General features: G+C 39.8%; 2 protein-coding genes and 1 non-coding gene across 3 annotated transcripts in view; 2 read left to right on the forward strand and 1 right to left on the reverse strand.

Moving 5' to 3' along the window:
• LOC132984255 (A disintegrin and metalloproteinase with thrombospondin motifs 16) overlaps positions 1-4,930 on the forward strand; it is a 52,825-nt gene extending 47,895 nt beyond the window's left edge. Inside the window, exons 19-24 of the mRNA XM_061050996.1 lie at positions 491-695; positions 2,190-2,384; positions 2,509-2,565; positions 2,786-3,001; positions 3,176-3,323; positions 3,439-4,930. Coding sequence (XP_060906979.1) covers positions 491-695; positions 2,190-2,384; positions 2,509-2,565; positions 2,786-3,001; positions 3,176-3,323; positions 3,439-3,554 — 937 coding nt within the window. The 3' untranslated portion in view covers positions 3,555-4,930. The remainder of the gene's footprint in view (positions 1-490; positions 696-2,189; positions 2,385-2,508; positions 2,566-2,785; positions 3,002-3,175; positions 3,324-3,438) is intronic.
• Positions 4,931-7,481: 2,551 nt separating this feature from the next.
• trnae-cuc (transfer RNA glutamic acid (anticodon CUC)) lies at positions 7,482-7,553 on the reverse strand. Its single transcript has one exon. It is a non-coding gene; the product is annotated as a tRNA-Glu (tRNA).
• Positions 7,554-8,075: 522 nt separating this feature from the next.
• Positions 8,076-18,999, forward strand: ice1 (KIAA0947-like (H. sapiens)). The gene is made up of 20 exons (XM_061051021.1): positions 8,076-8,304; positions 8,483-8,541; positions 8,652-8,763; positions 9,127-9,203; positions 9,287-9,324; positions 9,459-9,532; positions 9,665-9,741; positions 9,945-9,982; positions 10,097-10,179; positions 10,276-10,312; positions 10,485-10,541; positions 11,715-11,798; positions 11,924-12,285; positions 12,602-14,836; positions 15,550-15,718; positions 16,493-16,653; positions 17,326-17,516; positions 17,627-17,727; positions 17,829-17,927; positions 18,245-18,999. Exons 1-20 carry the CDS (start codon positions 8,215-8,217, stop codon positions 18,424-18,426), a joined length of 4,326 nt encoding a protein of 1,441 aa, XP_060907004.1. The 5' UTR covers positions 8,076-8,214; the 3' UTR covers positions 18,427-18,999.
• The last annotated feature ends 812 nt before the right edge of the window (positions 19,000-19,811 follow it).

Raw genomic sequence — 19,811 nt, forward strand, 5'->3', positions numbered from 1 at the left:
CAACCAAACTTCTCTTTGGTCAGCAATATCAGAACCCTTGTATTTGGAAACTAAGACAGATGCTAATAATTAAATATGTGTATTATACACATCACTGGTATCAATCTGCCAAGGAGGTTCTTATTAAAAATGGGTTTGGTTCTGAAAATAATAAGAAACAAAATTCAGGCTACACCGCACCTGGCAAAAGTACATGCATTCTTTTCACCTCAGTGTTTTGAATATACAAATTGTAGGAAGTTGAGAGTGTGTTTAAATGCAGGTGTTAAGAGTTAGAAGTTGTCAAAAAAAGTAAAGAGACCTGAAAACTCTATTTCAGTAAAGTAATTGTAATTTGTTTCTTCCCGTCTCTGTTCAACACAGGGTCTCCTCTACAATTGTAATCTTTGTAGGGTGATCATGTCATTTGTGAATTCCCACAGGCCTGTCTGAAAAAGTGATTGAGGAGTCGTGCATGTTGACTCAGCGGCCTTGTGTTGTGTTGTCCCAGCTGGTCTGTAGGAGAGTGGGGGGTGTGCAGCCGGAGCTGTGGAGGAGGGGAGCAGACGCGGCAGGTCCAGTGTGACCAGAGAACCAGCCAAACCAACGTAGACGCCCTGGCTGACTCTCACTGCGCTCAGCCCGTTCCTGCCAGGAGGCAAGCCTGCAACACTCACAGCTGTCCCCCAGTTTGGACCAGTGGGCCGTGGTCACAGGTGAGCATGTGTGGATGTAAAGTAGTGGCAGATCAGGAAAACTCTCACTGTGCCCACACTGAGGGATGGTAGTAAAGACATACAGCTGTTGAAGTTCTGTACCTCCAGGAAATCGAGATTGCAACCATCAACACAAACTCTTTTGCATTCTGTGAAACCTTTTAAAACATTGAACAGCCAACCCACAAAAAGAATACAATACTGAGTGTCTAATCGAGATTTTTACAATGTTTCAGTTTTGTCAGCTATAAGCCGTCCACTTGGCCACTTTCTAATGTCTTTTTGACCAATCAAAGTTACTATCTTTGCCCAAAGTAGCAAACGTTCCACCACAGACTTAGTTAACGATGTGTGTGTCAGCATCAACCTAAACTGCATAAATGAAGTAAATAATGGGAAAAGATTGATAACAGGGCATGCGGGTATCATTGCAATGTGCGTACACATTAAGAGATGAGACATTCCATGGCTGTTCACTTTAGTTTCATTCACTTTTCACTCATTCTATTTGTTATCTTGACTCAGAAATCGACTGGTAGTGATATCAGAACACAGAGAGCTTGCTCAGCCGACAGATGGTATTATAGGAATGTCCAAGGTCCACACAGAGGATATGTAATGCATTATACAGAAAAGCCTCCCAATATGCTTTTACAATTTTCTTTTTCAAAAGCTGCTACTAAATGAAGCATTTTAAGCTGTCACAATCACAGAAAAAGCCTGTGAGATCCTGAGGGGACTGGTAGTAATTCACTTCAAAGTCACACACTTGCACTCGGCATAAAGAACTTCACACAGTGTTGTTCAGTGAACTCGAGCATTGATGGCTTCACCACATTTTATGACTCTGATCTCAGCAGCTTTAAACTCTGAATGTACCCATGAGACCTCATGTTCTGTTCTCTGTCCAATCCCCATACGTTGTGCCTGGTGACTTGTCGCACTGTTAAACTTGTTTAACTGCCATTTCACCCCAAATATCCTTTACTACCTGCCACAAATGGTGTCCAGTTGACTTCCTCTCTGTGACTCTGAGGCCCGGTGAAGTGCGTCACAGCTCTGGTTTCTTGGCTGTGGAGCAACACCTTCAAGGTTTTGATTCAGGCTGTGCCATAAGATTTTGCGCGGGATTAGAATGAATATTCAGGGAGTTGTTGGACTATACCTCAAATGAATTATTAAAGAAGCAAAGCACAATAAGTGACTGTGTGGAGGATTTGAAAATATGGTATGCTGAAATGCTTCCTGTGCAAAGTTAAGATAATTGACCTTTGACATTTTTTTCTCAGCAGAAGTCATGTAACAGCTTTGTTATGTCAAACGGTGTTAACTTTAATCAGTCGTTCAAGGAGAAATAAGGTGGACAAGCTAACTCTGAAGAGATTTGTGTACAACTAATGTACCTGAAGAATTTTCATCTACCAGGCATAATGAGAAAGATTAAGCATCAAAGAACATGAAATATCAAAATGTTCATGTTTCTGTTTTTGGCAGTGTTCTCGTAAGTGTGGCAACGGCCTGAAGAAGAGGACAGTGTTGTGTACAAGCACCAACCCAGGTGCCCAGAAACAAACAATGCCAGACAGCGTGTGTGCAGGCCTGCAGAAACCTGCAAGTCAAGAATCCTGTTTCATCAAACGCTGCCAGAAACAACGCAAAGTCCAGTGGTTTGTCTCCACATGGCAAGAGGTAATTCAAGTTCTGTTTTTTCCCAAAGAACATCTGACTAATGTAGGATGTATTTTCTTTGGGCAACGTAACTAACTTTTCTCTCTCAATTTCCTGTATGTTCCTTCCCTCTTTGATCGTCCAGTGCTCAGTTACATGTGGTCGTGGTTATCAGACACGCTTCATCAAGTGTGCAGAAAAGGTGTGTATTGAATGTCAAAGTTAACTCAAGTAACCTTGCTTGTAAGTTCATAGTTATTAAATAGATAGTTTTATATCATCATAAATGCAACAATTCATTGCTTAAAGTTTTTTCTTTAATCTCCACCAGTTTGATGTGGATATGTTTTGTTTGCTTTACTGTGTTGAGGTTTTTTAGCCTGTAGTGGCATCTAAAAGTATTCTTTATTTATATTATAAAGGACACTGCGGGAAAATACAGAGAGCTTGCTGCCAAGAAGTGCCACCATGTCCCCAAACCCACAGTGGAGCTCCAGCGGTCCTGCTTTCTGCCTGAGTGCCCCGTCCGCACGACTCCACCAATCCACCGATGGAGCACACATCATCGCACCTATCCACCTCAACCCCTCCCTCAACCTCCATCTCAGCCAGATTGGCACTCATCCCCTTGGTCTCAGGTACATTACCTCAGAGCAAGATAGTTGAATACGGCAAGGAGCACTGACTTCCACTCCATGTTATTTCTGCTTTGGTTATTGTTACTTTGTAGAATCAACATCATTTGGAAAGTGGGGATGGACAGGGAATGCGTGATTTAAGAGACTCATAGTGCTTAATTTTTTACTCTACAGTGCACAGTGACATGTGGAGGAGGAGTGCAGGCCAGGACTGTCCAATGTCTGGTCCAAGGGAAGCCCTCTCCAGGCTGTGCTCTCCACCTTAAACCCTCCATGTCCCAGGCCTGCAACACCAACTTCTGCCCACAGCCTGAGAAGAAAGGTACTCAAGCTCTGATACTATTTAGTACTACCTTATTGCTACTGTACACAAAACTGAGCTTGGTATAATCTATTGTCTATAATTCAAGTCATTCCTTCTCTCTTGTTTTCTGCAGATGTTGCCTGTAGGGATTACTTTAACTGGTGTTACCTGGTGCCCCAGCACGGAGTCTGCAATCACAAGTTCTACGGCAAGCAGTGCTGCCAATCCTGCTCAAATTCAAACCTGTAAGCACACAGGGTGAGTCTGTCTGTGGCACAGACAGAGAGGCAGTTAGATAGACATAAGACATTGTTTGAAGCCCGGGCTTGAAAAGACAGCGTTTCTGCTTTAAGCGTGTGGCGAGCACTGAAGAACAAATGACATTTCTATGGAAGTGCAAAAAAAAAAAGAAAAGAAAGTTGCAGTACCCTTTCTTCTCCATGTGATGCCGGACATCTGGATACAAGAACATGATGCTGACAGCACTACAAAAGAATGTGATCAGGACAGTACAATTACAGGAGAGACATATGAGGAAGAACGGGTGTAATGGGGATCTTGATTAAAGCGAAGAGGTCTGACATTTCCAAGAGAAATGGAAAACCTGAAAAAGCCCAGTTTTGTTTCTATACTGTTTGTAATGAAACATATCTGTGCCCATGACACTAAACTTCTTCCATTCAACCAAAGGCTAAAGATGGCAGGCCAAGAGAAAAAACAAAATGCTTAACGATGTTTCAGGCATTGGCAAGCTACAACACATAATACGCCATGTTCTGCACTGCAAATTCTAATCAATTAGAAATCCGAAGTTTGGTAATTAAAATGGATTTCAAAGAAGTGAATAAGGCAATATAAGTTTTAATGGACGTCTTGATGAAAAACAGACCTGGAATAATCAAAGTGGGATTCTTTGATAGCGGGACAATAACAGGAAGCTTGGCTTTGTTTTGTAAAAGAGAAGAAAAAAAAAACGAAAGAAAATAAAATGCGTCGAACGAGAGAACGGGTCATGGCGGTGTGAACTGACTTTCATACTCAGTGGTGCTACGTCGTCTTGTGTCACATCAACAATGTGAAATCACAAGTTTCAGGAAAGAACAAATGCATTGTGTGACCAGTGTACAGTATTGTTTGTTTTTATTTATTGGCTTTACAATACAGCTTTGCTGAAAGACTGTATTAATAAGCAGTATAATTGTGTCCTTTTAATATGCTACCCTAAGCTCATTACCTTTATATTTTGTACTTTTTTCATAGGATTTCATGCTGACGAAACACACCCTTTTTCATTTAAAACATTTGTTTTATTTCTAAATACGAAAATCATGTGATGTCAAAAGTACAATTTAGCAATATTAACAATGACTGAAGTTTTATTTACATCTTCACCGATGACTAAAGTATGAGCATGATGGTTGAAGAGTCACCGCTCCACTGTCAGGTTTCATGGTCCTACATTATCACACTAGTCATGTTGAAGCATTGAGATGGCACAAAAATAATGCAGTATTTATTGGTTAAGGATTCAAAGCGATGAAAGATGACGGCTAATGCTACTCCAATGTGATTTGTACTGTGTAAGTGAAAAACAATAAACAACTGTGTGTCATGTCAGCATCTCAGCTGTGTCCTGTCCTGAATTCATTCTTTTAGCTGAGTTATTGAGGGAATTAGTGTGACAATTTTAAAACTAACTTCATATTTGCAAATGTAAAAAAAAAAAGCTAAAAAGAAAACTCGGGAAGATACCTGATTCCTTTACTCTTACATTTTTTGGCTGAAGTCTTAAGCATGCTGTCATTAAAGCCCAAATGAGTTCTCAACATACAGAAACAATACAAAAGTGATCGTGGTAAATCAAGAAAATTCAAGGATTCAACATTAAGAGTTATTGAAGCTTGTGCAGGCATAACTAGGTTTAATTCAAGCCCTGCAACTAGCTAGTTTAGAATATTTTAACCTGCTGTCACCATTTTTAAATACTAGGCACAGTGCAAATGGTCTAGTGATGTATATAAAAATGTACTCATAAAATCCATCATAATAAGCAGAGGTGGGACAAAGTCATTGTTTTTGCAAGTCACGAGTAAGTCTCAAGTCTTTGGTCTCAAGTAAAGACAGACAAGTCCCGAGTCAAGTCCAGAGTTCAAAACTTTGCGACAGTCCCTCATCTTCTCCTCACCTGCTGTTCGCCGGTGTCTCCTCTCGTCTCTGTCCTTGCTCTGAACACTGTCACCTCACTCCTCCTGATGCTTCACTGTCATCACATCTGATTGGTTGCGCAGCACACACTCACACAGCAGTGCAGTGCATTCAGTCAGTGCATGGTACACATCTCTGGAAATAACCATGTAGCCCAGAACAAAGCTCTAGTCTTCAGTATGCAATATAACGCAACACATAAGCCAGTGCCTTGACTAACTGTAATGCCAATATGGTATTAGCCATTTCAACACCTATGACATACTGTGTCTGGGATTTACTCTTTAGTCATTTCTCAACAAGTCAAGGAGACACAGATGCCCCAAACAGGATCCCCATTGTCATAATCCCAGAGGCACAGCCTTCAGGCCTACAGAGAGTCAGAGGGAGGAGAGGAGAAGGAAAAGAAAGGGGGGGGGAGTGAGGCCGGTGCTGTCATAGAAAAATGCTCTGAGAAAGAGAGAGGTGTGTATAGAGAGAGAAAGGGGTTTTCCTCCTCGTCAACCACCTCTCTGTAGTTGATTTATTGTTGGTCAGCTGTGGGCACTGTCTAACAGTGTGTCTTATGTGTAGACGCTGTATTACAGTATGAGTGTAGGCCAGGGCAGAAGTTGTTATTGTTTTAATCCCAAGAAAGTGTCTACAAGGTGATCAGAGGCTCAAAACTGTTTTCATTACTTAATGCCAGTTTGCTGGAAATTAAAGCACAAACAGCAAACATACATGCACACACACATTTATCTAACCCCCCAAGTTCTAGTCACTTTAAACCCATGTCAAGTCACACATCAATTATATGGAGAACAGATAAGAAAATAGAAATCTTGTAAACATGTAACTTTAATATAAACATTATCTAAATATGAATGAGTGAGCAGTGAGGTTGATGCTTTCTTCAAAATGGAATGTGAAAAAAAAAATCAGTCGGCTATGAAAGATGACTGATTGAAATATTTTTGGTGTTTTGTCAGCAAAATCTCCCCTCACTCTGCATGATTTGCTTCAGCAGCTTGACAAAGAAAAACTAGAGTAAATCCAACCACACAAGAAGAAAAGGATTGTGAGGATGAAGCCCTTTTTGTTCGTACAAAGATAGCGATCAGACGAAGACTTTCTGTAGATGACAAAAGTGATTGAGACCAATGGTTCCATCTAAAGTGTTACCTCACCCATGTCAGGTAACAGAAGAGATGATCTGTCAGAGAGAGAGACAGGAAGTGAGAAAGCATGCCCAACACTCCCTGTTTCCACTTTTAAAGAAACTATGCTATCTCTGATTGAATCTGTTTTTCAAGAGTGATGGCTCTTGAGCCTCGAGGCCACGCTCAGACGGTTCATCTGAAGTTACAGAGTTATTATCTTTCCATCAGGATGCACCTACAGCAAGCTGCAGCACCTTTTCTTACTTCCTCTCAGCTGTTGGAATCCCAAAGCTGCAGAAGAACTTCTGCCAAGGACCATCGTAGTGCAACTCAAATCTAACTCATTAGAGCTTCAGATTTATTTATTTATCCTAAAAGATTGTTATGACTTTTAAATTGTTTACTTTAAAATGATTCTGTTTTTTGTTTGTTTGTTTAGTTTGTTATACATTAAACTGGAAATTCACGGTCCAATTTTTTGCAGCCTATGTCTAGTAATAAACCTAAGGGGAAGGAGTAGCAGGATTTGTGTGTGTGTGTGTGAGAGAGAGAGAGAGAGAGAGAGAGAGAGAGAGAGAGAGAGAGAGAGAGAGAGAGAGAGAGAGAAGGCAGAATGTTATCTGTACAACGGCACCCTCTGCTGATTATTTCCAGATATAAAACGCTAACATTTCCTCTTCCACTGTATAGCTGGTGAGTGTTTTACTTCTCTTTGTCTATTGTTTTGAAAATCGCACGCCGGGCTTTATTTAAAAGAAATTGCAAATCCCACTTGGAGATCGTGATGGTATATATCTACATGTGCTGCCGGTCGAGCATCAAAAGGTAGTTCCCTGACCGGGAATCGAACCCGGGCCGCGGCGGTGAGAGCGCCGAATCCTAACCACTAGACCACCAGGGACCATACTTTGACTTTCGAAATATTTTTTTATATTACTGCCATTATTTACAGCAAGTATGTCTCATGATGACATGGTGTACGGTGCCAGTTACTCACCTTGGTAGCATTGGTTACATTTCGTTAAGTGACTGATGTTATGCCGTCTGTTTGAGGTGTCTACAATATATGCCTAAATGTGAATTATTTTTTTTTAGTTTTTAGTCTGCATAAGATCAGTTACACTCCACTGCTGGTCAATACTATTATAGACTGTATACAAACAATCAATACACGCTGAGGGTTGGAGCGCCTCACATTAACATTAACGCCCCCTTAAACCAGAGTAGGCCTACACTGCCTGAAGAAAAATCATTTCAATGGGAACATAATATTAGTCCTCCAAAAAATAAAAAAAGATAAACTCCTCAAAACCAGCCACACTCATATTCAGTTGAATACGTGTCAGAATTTGATCGTGATTACCACGTAGAGGGATTCTTAACCGGCTTTTCAAGAAGCACCTCAGTGGGGTCCTGGCTGGGTCCTTCGTCAACGTGGGAGAAGCGAAAATGTGAAGTTGTTTTGAACTTCTGTGGGAATTTGTGTTAACGATTTTGGTGTGTTTATTATTGTTTTAAGTTATAAAAGTTGGTCTTGTCCAGATCTCTGAGTGTGTTTTACCATGATGCCAGGGGAAAGTCAGTCCAAAGCGCTGGCTATAGCCGCGGAAGCGACGATCGGAAACTGTCAGAACTGCTCTCTTCTGCACCAGGTCAGACTATTTATCTGATACAGCATGTCAAATATGATATATTTGGACTGAATTAAACTGTGTATGCCTGTTGTTTCAAAATTCAGATGTTTTTATCTTATCAGCGAAAGTGAAAATGTTTGTAATTTTCAATTAAAATGTTTGTTTTTGTGTTGTTTCCTGTTTTGTCCTGCTGCAGAGCCTGAATGAATATGTGTCGTCTTTTCTGGCGCTGAAACAGAGGATAGCGGTTTCAGAGTGAGTACTGAAGGACGATCTGTAACCATGGTTACACATCACAGTCATATCTGGGATCCCCATTCATAGGGAATGTACTCATGTTTACTTGTGGTTGATGTTTGATGCAGTGACGCAATCAGGCTTCAACAACAGCTGGAGGAGCTGCAGATCAAATTATTGTCTCTGGAGAAAAAGACAGCAGATTATGAATCCTTGCGAGCACAACTGGAGGAAAAGAAGGTATGCCCTTTCTCTGTGACTCTTGTTTTTCTCTTTGTTTGTTTTCATTTTCTTCTGTTATCTTTTAACTCCCTCATTCAATCAGGTCTGCACCCTCTGTTCACTCTTTGAAGCCCCGTCTCAACACATACATTTTGACATTTTAGCATTTGAGTCCCCTGGTCCTAAATAGACCATTTCTTTCAGGTTCCTTTGTTGCTTTCTTTATATATGTTTACATATATATATTTCTCTGTTGTGGACGTTGTGATCTGAAGTTGTTTTTTTTTTCTTTTTTAATGCATTGTACAGCACTCTGTTTTTAAATGTGCTTTTATAAATAAATATCACTTGATTTAACTCCCATTGTTTTTCTATTTGAAGGGTGCTCTTAAGGCTTATGGACAGATGTCTGAAGAGATGGAAACATTGAAGCAGGAAAACAGCAGAACGATGGAAGAGTAAGACCTGAATTATATGAATTGTATTTTCGTTGTGTAATCATTGTGGTAAATTAATGACATCTCTTATTGAATCTGCTCAGGAATAAGAAGCTTCAAAACCAGCTACATGAAGTGGAAGGTAATTTCAATTTAGATGTCCTTACTTGACAGTGAACAGTTGCATAATTTGTAAATAAAAATGTGTTTAAAATACATAAAACGCACCTTTTTTTAAAAATAATAATTTGTCTTTAAAACTCTTTGAACTGACAGAAACACAGTCACTTGAAAGCGCAAAGCTGAAGAGGGAAAAGGCTTTTGTAGAAAATGATTTGCTGAAAGCACAGGTAAGCCAATCGTTTCTCTCCAAATACACTTAAGTCATTTTCTTAAAGCGACGTCACTGACAGTTAGTGGACCGTTGTACTCAAAAGGCTTCATTCATGTCTGATATCATTTACATTTTTGTTCTTCTCCAGGCGTCTTTGCTGAAGTCTCAGGCAAAGGCAGAACAACTTGAAAATTTGATGGAGGAGAACGCCAAGACAACACGCATGTAAGAAGTGAAATCTGCTTTAGAGGTGTTGTGTGTTTAATTGAGAATGAAGGGCTGGCTTTTCCTGTCATGGTGTGGTTTTTTTTGTGTGTTATGACACTTATATTATTTGTGAAACATTATATTTGGTTTGTTGATGATCTTCTGGAGAATCGTTGTAAAGTAATATGTTTTAATGTTCCACGTTGTTTTCTCATCAACAGAAAGGAAAACCTTGAAAATAAAGTGAAACAGTTTGAAGGTTGGTATGGACTGTCGTGTTTCAAACAGTTAACATTCTGCATTGTTGATATGTGTCTCTTACATTTGTCTGATGGGGGAGTTATATATCATTTATATTTGTTTTTTATTTCAGACTTCATTTGCAAACAAAACCAACAAATATCCCAACTGACTAAAGAGAAGATCCTGCTGGAAAGAAACATTGATGACCTCCAGGTACAGTATTTATCTTTATGAACAGCACATTGTCGGTCAAATCTTTGGTACTGTTTTATTGACCTTTCTTTGTGTTTCATTTCAATTTATCTACAGGCCAGGCTGATCAAACTGGAAAGAGAGAGGATTAAAGGTAACTAAGGAGCAGCTTCATTTCCTAACAGAGTGTTACAATGAATGCTTATTATTGAGAGAAAAATGTATATACATGTTTTTTTTTCATGTATTTATTTTAAGTTAATCCTCTGCTCAGTTTTGTGACATTAAGACTCTTAATCATATTTTTCTTTATGTTTATTCACAAGACTTTAGGAGCACATCAACTCAAGCAAGTGTACCTGGAGAGCCGAAAGTTAACAAAGGTATGTAGGTTGCTACACATATTATTTATTAAAAAAAAAAAAAAAAAATGGATTGGCTGATTAAATGTACTTTATCCAGACTACAGTTTACTGTTATTTAGTTCTCTGTGTTCACCTACCCTTGTTTTGGGGCAGAAAAGGCTTGACTGTGTGCTGTGAAGCGCTCTGATGAAGCGCTTGTGCTCTGAGAATAAAAGTGCTTCACATGCCCATTGTCTCTATGACAACAGTCTTTTAAAAAAACGTCCGCTTTATGACCGACTCTGCTCCGTTGCGTTGATATTTTAATTTTTAATTTTTATTACTTTATTGCAGGCTGTTTTACTACATTACAAGTTGTCATATTTCATCACAAATTGTGTTCATCCTGTCACATTTTTCTATATAATTTTTTAAACATACAAGAATACATACATGAAACAAAATAAAAATAAATAAAAATCCAAAGAAAAGGTACGAAGAGAAAAAGATAATTAAAATAAGAAAAAATAATACTAATAAGAAAAATAATAATAATAAAATTAAAATAAAAACGTAAATAGAATGGGGGAGGGGGTTTGTTCCTTCACTACTCTCTTAATTTAATATAATTTAATTTACATACCTGTTATTATTCCACTTTATCTGTTTCCTTTATCCATTTACTCCAGTAACACATGAATTCATCTTCTCTGTTTCTTAGCCTATACGTAATTCTTTCCATTTCTTTAATATCTTCCACTGTTAACTTCCATGCATTAATAGACGTTGCGTTGATATTTGAGATTGTTTTTTCCCCTTCACTATAAGCATCAAACATAAGATCTTTGCCCTCCTGCTTCGGACACAGAGCAAGGAGAATGTGGGTACAGGGCACGATCCGTAAAAGACAAAAAGAAATACGGCCAATATCATGTATTTTAAAAAGGAGCGCCCAGTCGCGTCAACAGCGCCTTTCTAAAAAGTTGAAATATTTTCCAACTCAAAGCACTCGAAAGCATCCGCATGAAAATGTGGAACCTTCAGAAAAAAGACGCTGGGTGCTGCGATTTTTCTCTGAACGACCACCTGCTGCTGCAAACGCTCACTCTTCATTTAATAACGATTATAAAAAAAAAAAAGTCACTGCTAGGTTGACACTGGGCCTCACTTATGCATTGTTTGAATGTTTGTCTGTTTTGTTTTGTTTTCCAGAAAAGATCCGGATGCTGTTGGAGGATGTGTGGGCCTGTGTAGAACCTCAGCAGGAAAACACTGCAAACATATTGCACTTCCCTGGTGAGTCCTCACTAAGCTTGTGTCTGTGTATTGACAGTCCTGGTTATTCATTTGTCTTTGTGCTTCTAAAAGATATTCCAGGTTTCTGAATGTCTGCAGTTAACTCATTATTCTTTTATTTTCAGAGCCCTGTTCCAATCCAGTCTTACCCTCCTCTCCGAAAAACAGTCTTCAGTGTCATTTGAAAAAGACGTCCCCATCTCCTCACAAGATCAGAGAATCCCACTGTCACTCCGTTCAGACAAATGCCCCTTTTACACAGATCAAACCTTCTCCTCTACGACAGAACGCCGTCAAGCGTCCAGCATGTCTGCAGTCGACAAGGTCCAGGAAGAAAACAGACGCGCCCAAAAAGAGCAAACGATTGTCAGAGGAGCACAAACCTGAGGAGTCATCCTCCGACTTTGGCAGCTCCGCAGTATCTGCTGAGGAGATACTGTCATTGTTCAAACCAATGCTTCCCTGCATCTCACCACTACCAGATTCGGTAAGAATTCTGTTTTATTTAAAGAAAATAATAATAGTAGAAAATTACAAGTTTATCTCCTAATATTTTAACTGTTTAATTGTATTTGTAAATTATCTGAATGAAATTATGATAATTTAGACCCCAGAAAAATCAGATTTTTGTTGTATAGCATAAGTTTAAGCATGCTTCTGATTATACATGGGAAATATGTCTAGGAAATGTAGCAAAGCACAAGTTTGTACCCACAAGGCACCTGTCATTTAGTTAATTCAGCTCTTATATGTTTCTGTTGTTTTCTGATCAATCTGCTTCTTCTTTTGCTTCTTTCTGCCAGGGCGCTGAGTTAGAATCTATGGAGACAGACGATGGAGAAAAAGAAAACACCAAACATTCTGATAACTCCGTTCATCTGCGACGAGAGAAGTCCTCGCTCATCACAACGTCGGTCTCAAGCCTGTCGACAAAATCTTCTGTTGTACCAACAGAGAAGAATGTGGACTTGCCAGAGGTCATGGCGCAGGAAGCAGAACAAGTGTCCAATGACAATTTCTCCAAAGACTTGGTACAAAAGTTTCCAAGTGTGGACGCTGAAATGAAGGACATGAGAAGCGCAGATGATGAAGAAATGCAGCTTGAAAAAGCAACGCATTCTGATCAGGAGTTAGCAACTGATCTATTAGTATCTGCATCAGCATCATGTGCTTCTTCCACATCAGATACAACAGTTATTGTTGAGTGTATGCCTCCAAATACCGAAAGTCAAAAGTCATCCTGCGGGGGAAATCTAGACAACTCAAAAACGAACAGTGCAAAGCACGATCCATCAAAGACTGCAGATGGTGGAGAGTCACCCAGAAAAATAGATCTAGCTGTCATACCTGAGGGAGAAGGAAAGAATACCGAGTGTCTTGGTGAAGACACAGACGTCGAGGAGAGGTGTTTGTCAGGCAGTAGCAGTGTCTCTTGTAAAAATGCTGAAGAGGAGCTTGGTAATGGTGTATCCATAAAACCACCAGCAGATGAAGATGGGACTGAAGTGCAGGGAAAGAACGTCGACGTAACAGCAAATGGAAATATGAAACTTCCATTTCATTGCGAGTCTTCACTGTTGGAGATTGAAAATGACAAGTGCGATCAGGATGGAAAATCTGGTCAAGCAAATCCTTCAAACAAGGATGCAAACTTCGAGACATTGGACACTAAACTAATAGATAATGGACTCTCCCTCTCTGACCATCAAGAGACAAAGACTGTGAACTGTGACTCTTTGAAAGAAAACACTCATTCTGTGTGCAGGGCGTCGAGTCCTTCATGTTTGTTTCCCACTGGCAAATTACAAGCCTTGGAAACTTGCCAAAACCCAGAACAATTGGATGTTGGTGTGAACATTGAACACGCTTCAATAAACAAGAAAACTCCACAGCTTGTGCCCAGAAGTGAGAAAGAGAGTGCTATTAAAAAGGCAAATGCCCAAGAGTCGCCTGAGGACGACATTGATGCAAGTATCCATAAAGTGAGTGAATGTAAACTGGGCGCTGTTAGTCCTACTACCTCATTCAAACAAAATGCAAAAGGACAGATTCAGTGTTTGGAGTTGGAGGAACAGCCTTGTCCAGTGGCAGGTTCAACTGCAGATCAACCGCCTGAATTCTTAGGCCAATTTTTAGCTAAAATGGGACCTCCTCTTCCTCCTGTCCTAACCCCTCTGAGCACTCCTCCAAAGGCAGGGAAATCAATCAATCCAAGGCAGGCCATTGGGAAACTTCTGTTCCCCTCACCCCTGGATAGACTGGCTTCACCTACCACTCCAGTCCAGACCCAGTTGACACCCGACAGTCGGCAGCAGAGTTCCTCATCTCTGAACAGTCCAGTACGTTCAAACGGCGTCCCCTCGTCGCCCCTTCAGTTCGGCTCTGCCACTCCAAAGCATGCTGTACCTGTACCAGGTCGCCTGCCCAGGACAGCCATGAATTCTTCCATGACGTCTTCCTCCAGTCCATCTCAGGAAAACTCCATGAGGATCCTTGACACCATGTATCCAGATCTGTCTGCCCACGCCCGCACTCTGAGCATCCTCAGAGGAAACGTCGGCCTCAGCATGTGTTCGTCAGACAGTGGAACATCACCTTCAACCACTGTGAGTCAGATGTCAGGCTTTAAAACGACAACCTCAACAGCCTTCACCAAGACTGAGGCGAAAGGAGAAAAGCGACGGGCGGACAGTCCGCCTCGACCCAAGAACAGGAAATGTCTCAGGTTGGATAACTGCTCTCCCACTGTCAGTCAACAGCAGGTACCTTCTGCCTCCTCGAACAGTGGAGAGGACACCGGCTCACCTCAGACTCTGAGGCTAACACAGCGCCGAAACGAGGCAGCTTCTCCAACCATGGAGAGCGGGGCGCCGACAGGGACAGATCTTATAGATACTTATTTAAAGAAAATCGAAAAGCAGTGTTTTGATCTGCTGCCTGTGATCCAGAGCCACCTGTACGTCGGTAATCTGCCCAAGAAGCCTGTCCTAAGAGAAGAGGAGAAGGAGGTCATCGCTGAGATCTGCCAAAGCTGCTTGGTGAGTCAGCTTGTTTTTTTGTGGATTATGTTTCATATATTCAATCTTCGCTTTTCAACACCTAATTCCGACCTTCTGATCACTTTTCATCGCTGTGTTTCAGCACGTCATATAGAGGGATACAGGCTTTTTTTGTATTAAATGAATGTCACATTTCTTATCTACATAACTAAATTCAACTTGACTGTGAAATAAGCATCACACATTGCTTTTGTAAGAACTCTACTATTAATACTTCGAGTGCCTGCCAACAAATCCCCTGATTACATTACTTGTAGACAAAATAGAAAGTGAAGTCTAGTTTGTATTCACAGTCCATCATGATTGAAGAAAACTGCCCACACCTGTTTGGGCATAAAAATCAAGGAGCCATAAAGATCTCTACAGCCGTACATTGTATTACTACAAAGTTTGTTTATGAATTATAATTCTTATTCAAAGAAGTAGCTCTATCCACCCTTTTTCTGCTATTGTTAAATAAAGAAACAAGAGATATATATAGCAGGGCAGGATTTTCTGGGTTAAGGAGGTAAAGATGTTATTGTATCAGCAATGGTTCAAATAAAGAAAGCATGCTTCTTGTGTTGCCTCCTGCTGAAAAAAAACTATAAAAGACAAATCCCAAGCAGTGTGATTTAAGAAGAAGCTTGTTGTTTTGTGTCTGTGTCGTTGTGATGGAACTAGTATGACTCTTTGGTTGATTTTCTCTTCAGGTTAAGGCAGATGATGTGATCCTGGCCATCCTGAACAAACTGAAATCGGAGAAAAGAGATCTGAGCACAAACTACATGCAGGCTCTGTGCAGAGTCCACACGGGGATCTGTAGACAAAAGAGAGACTGGGAGAAGTCTCGCATCCTGGCCTACAGCATTCTGGCAGAAGGTAAACCATTCATTCCATTCTGTTTTTTTTTTTTTAAGACTTCACAGACACTTGATATACTGCATACAGGTATTTGAAGTTATTGTGAACAAATAAACCATTTTTTGGTTACCTTAGGCCCCGTGTCCACCTAGCGATTGTTTGCGGGCAGAAAAGCGCTGGCTGTACGCTCAGGAGTGTTAGCATGAAGCGTTTCTGCGCTGAGGAAAGCGCTGCAAATCCCTCCTGTCTCTATGACAACAGCCGCTGTATGACGACACTTAGGGCTGGGGGATATGGACCAAAACTCATATCTTGATATTGTTTAGCTGAATGGCGATACTCGATATATATCGATATGTATTTTATTAACAGTGAAAACACATGGAAAAATAAACTACCTGTTTGTGAATTTAAAAAGTAATATTATAAAATAAAAATGTTCCTTAAATACAATAAAAGAGAGAGGAGGAGCAGGGTTAAGAGGGACAGACAGTCAGTCATCATCAGTGAGATGAGAAAAAGGTGACCTGGCACCTCTGTAATGTTATTTTAATGAAACATAAACTATATCCATATTAACAATATTGTCTTACCCGTTATCTTGTTTGAAAATATATTGATATATATCTTAAAAACTCGATATATTTCCCAGCCCTACCGACACTGCTCCGTATCTTTTTGCATGTTTTGTATGCGAGAAAAGACGCTGGCACACGCTAGGAGGCACACACGGGGGGGGGGCTTAGACTCCAATGTGATTTTTTGCTTCTTACTGTCTCTTCCTTACTGCAGATTTTCCAGATGCTGCTACGCTGATTCTGTTCATGGTGACTACATGGCCCGCTGTTCTGTCACACAGCAGTTCTTTGTGCCAGGCAATACATGCTGTCACCAAACTGAAAGCACAAGAAAACCTCCTCAGCTGCCTTTCAGCATTCCTCTGTTGGGAGAAGGTAAAGTACTTTAGAGAGTTATTGATTGACTGATGAATGTCCTTTAAATTAAACCCTGAAGTCTGTTTTTGCTCAATACAAAGTTTGTTTTGAACATTTGATAATATTTAAAGGCTTTATATGCGATTTTTTGATCCAGCAGATGTCGCCCTTGAGCACCAGCATGAAACCAAAACAACTCGCGGTGCATTATTGTGTTAGCATGATAATGCTAATATAGCTAATGCTGTCTTTATTATGCTCGTATCTTCACACTGCATGTAAATTTACCTGAAATGAGCGTGATCTAGAAACACAGTTAAGCAGTGAGTACAGTATGTTATTCTTCTTTTCTCTAGTCCCTCAATTAAACAACTTTTATACACGAGGGGAGGAGTCAGCCGGCCGTCCTGACGATGTTAACAAACTGAAGATAGGACTCTGAAAACATCACAGACAGTGGGACTCGGGTGTTACACCCATTTTAGACAGTCATAACTCACAGAGTTATTTTCAGAGGATTTACTTGATTTCTATTATATTTAAGTGTGAAAAATCACATTTAAAGTGTAATCCTTGTTTTGATCACATCATCTTGTCTTTCCTGACTTTACCGTCTCTGGCCTTTTTTTTTTTTTTTTAACCAATCAAATCATTGCTGCATTGTAAAACTAAATCTGTCTACCATTGCAGAGTCCTCCATGTGATATTGACGAGCTGATCTCCAGAACGCTGTCTGATATTCGGTCAGGGTCAAGCCCGTCTTTCACTGAACACGGTCGACACGGGATGGACCTGCGGACCGAGGCATGGGAACAAGTCTTCACCCTGCACCTCCTTTGTACACACAAGATGTGGAAGTGGACCTATGAGAACGTATTAGGGTATGTTTGTACGTTTGTGAAGATATCAGTAATCTTGTAAAACTCCATTAAAGGACTAATCCACTGTGAAGCAAACGCTCAGTTTAATCTGTTAATTTTTGTTTCGGTAGCAAGGAGCTGTGGCCGTTAATGAACATGTGGGTGACTCAGCCCAGAGATCAACAAGCACCTGTCTCTGATGTGACTGTTGCCACTGTACTTCGACTCATAGGTCAGTTGTTGTTTTTCATTTACCTGTGCGTCAACTAATCTTGAGTGTTCAGTCATTTTTGGAGTTATATTTGAATTTGTTGTGTTTTTTTTTTTTTACAGGGCGCCTCAGTCAGCTGGGAATCAGAGAGAGGAATGTTTCCTCTGTTACAACAGTGGCCAGCGTCATCAACACGTTTGGAAGGCATGGACACAGTGAAGGTAAGGAATATAAGAAACCTTGGTAAATAGAGAATGATTCAGCCCAGCTCTATTTGATACAGAACCTCTGCTGTGTGCCAAGAGTGCTGCCAACTTCTCCCACACCTGCCTTTCATTAATCACATTTTTTTTTTTAAATGTGTGTATATGCATGAACACAATGGCCTGTTTATTTAAGCAGATTCCAACATCTTAGCTAGGAATATGCACATATATTTGCATGTTTATATTTAAAATGTATGCTGAATAAACTAGAAACTAAATACTACATGAATTTGTATTAAGGATTCAAATGTGGCCATGTTTTCTCTCCCCAGGTGTGCCATGGGAGGTCCAGTTAGCAGCCATCTACTGCATCTACGACCTGTCTCCCATCAATCCCAAAGAAGCCATGGAAGCTCTTGCTGGGTGGAGAGGAGAAACGACTCGGAGCGTCCCCCCTGCTGTCACGAGCTGCATTAACCAGTTAGCCTCAGTCTGCAGACAGATGAAGAGCTGAGAGAGACAAAACCACATGGATTTTACATTTTAAAGACAGGATGATGTAAAAAAAAAAAATCCCATCATGCACCCACATTTATTTAAATGTATGCACTTGTAGTCTATGCTTAATTCCTGCTTCCTTTAGCATGGAGGCACATGTAGAGATTTTAAACTGAAACAAATCATCAAGGTCACTTTCAGACATGTTTGCACTTCTACTTAAATAATAAATAAATAACATGTCCTTTTGATATACAGTACTTCTTGTTTTCTGGGTCAATTTTCTTCAATTTTCAATGTTTGAGAAATTCAATTCAATTTGGTTTTCTTAATGTTTTAAATGTCCATACTGTAATAAATGTTCTTGCATAATCAGCTGCCTCTTTGACATACTCAGGTTATCCTGTAAAATATTGTAAAACATGTACCGGTAGATGCCTTTTGTTGTTATCTGTGGCTCTGTTATGTTTAGTTTTTCTTTCAAGAGATTGTTTATTGTAGGAATTAAATCTAAGATGTTTACAATCACGTGATTTGTACAGTTTATAATTTAAATATTTAAAATTAAAATGTCTATATATTGAATCTATGTATGTCCCTTTTCATGATTTCTTCCCAATTCTGCTGCAATGTTCTATATTACAAAGCCCTAAAAAATGTCCAGGGGAGTTAAATACTAAATAAAACGAAATGTGCGTCTCTCAGTCATTTGCCGGAAGGTTAGTCCATATTTTGGGGTAAAACGTTAATTGTAAACATTAAGTATAAAACACAGATGTAGCAGTGAACTCGCGGTGGAGATAGTATTGATCCTCCAGACAAATTACTACAACTCTCACGTTTTGTAATGACCGGTTTGGTCTTCATAAAGTGTAGAAACGCACAAAGGTCTGATTTCCGGGAGCGACCTTCAAAATAAATGTCTATCTAAATTGGAAACTAGGAGTTTTTTTGTCCTTCTTGATGTGTGTCAGATAAACATTACTGTTAAGAATATACTTGAAATGTTATGTATTAATTATATGGCGGGTATTGTGACTACATTTTAAGCAGACTGAAATATGTCTGTATGAAATACATACAGTGAAGTATATGGTAGAATATTGGAATAAATTACCAAACCCAAACTGGGAGAATAAATGATTCACAACACAACTACATAACGGGGGGCGTGTCATGTAACAAATGCAAAATGTCTTCAATTTAAGATAAGATAATCCTTTATTTATCCCACAACGGGGAAATTTACATTGTTACAGCAGCAAAGAGAAAATAAAAAATAAAAATTAAGAATGTACAAAAAAATTGATACTAAAAAATTGATTTAAAAAATAAATAAATAAATAAAAATTTGTGCTGATGAAAACGACTCTAGACTTTAAAAAGTATGATCATTTTGTG

This window comes from Labrus mixtus, chromosome 11, assembly GCF_963584025.1.
Source record: "Labrus mixtus chromosome 11, fLabMix1.1, whole genome shotgun sequence".
NCBI lineage: Eukaryota > Metazoa > Chordata > Actinopteri > Labriformes > Labridae > Labrus > Labrus mixtus.

Bases quoted from the DNA above. Each gene is read 5' to 3' on its own strand.
- ice1 (XM_061051021.1), top strand. From the start codon at position 8,215: ATGATGCCAGGGGAAAGTCAGTCCAAAGCGCTGGCTATAGCCGCGGAA. The intron at 9,533-9,664 runs GTAAGCCAATCG...GTTCTTCTCCAG, and splicing joins ATGATTTGCTGAAAGCACAG to GCGTCTTTGCTGAAGTCTCA. The intron at 9,742-9,944 runs GTAAGAAGTGAA...TCTCATCAACAG, and splicing joins AACGCCAAGACAACACGCAT to AAAGGAAAACCTTGAAAATA.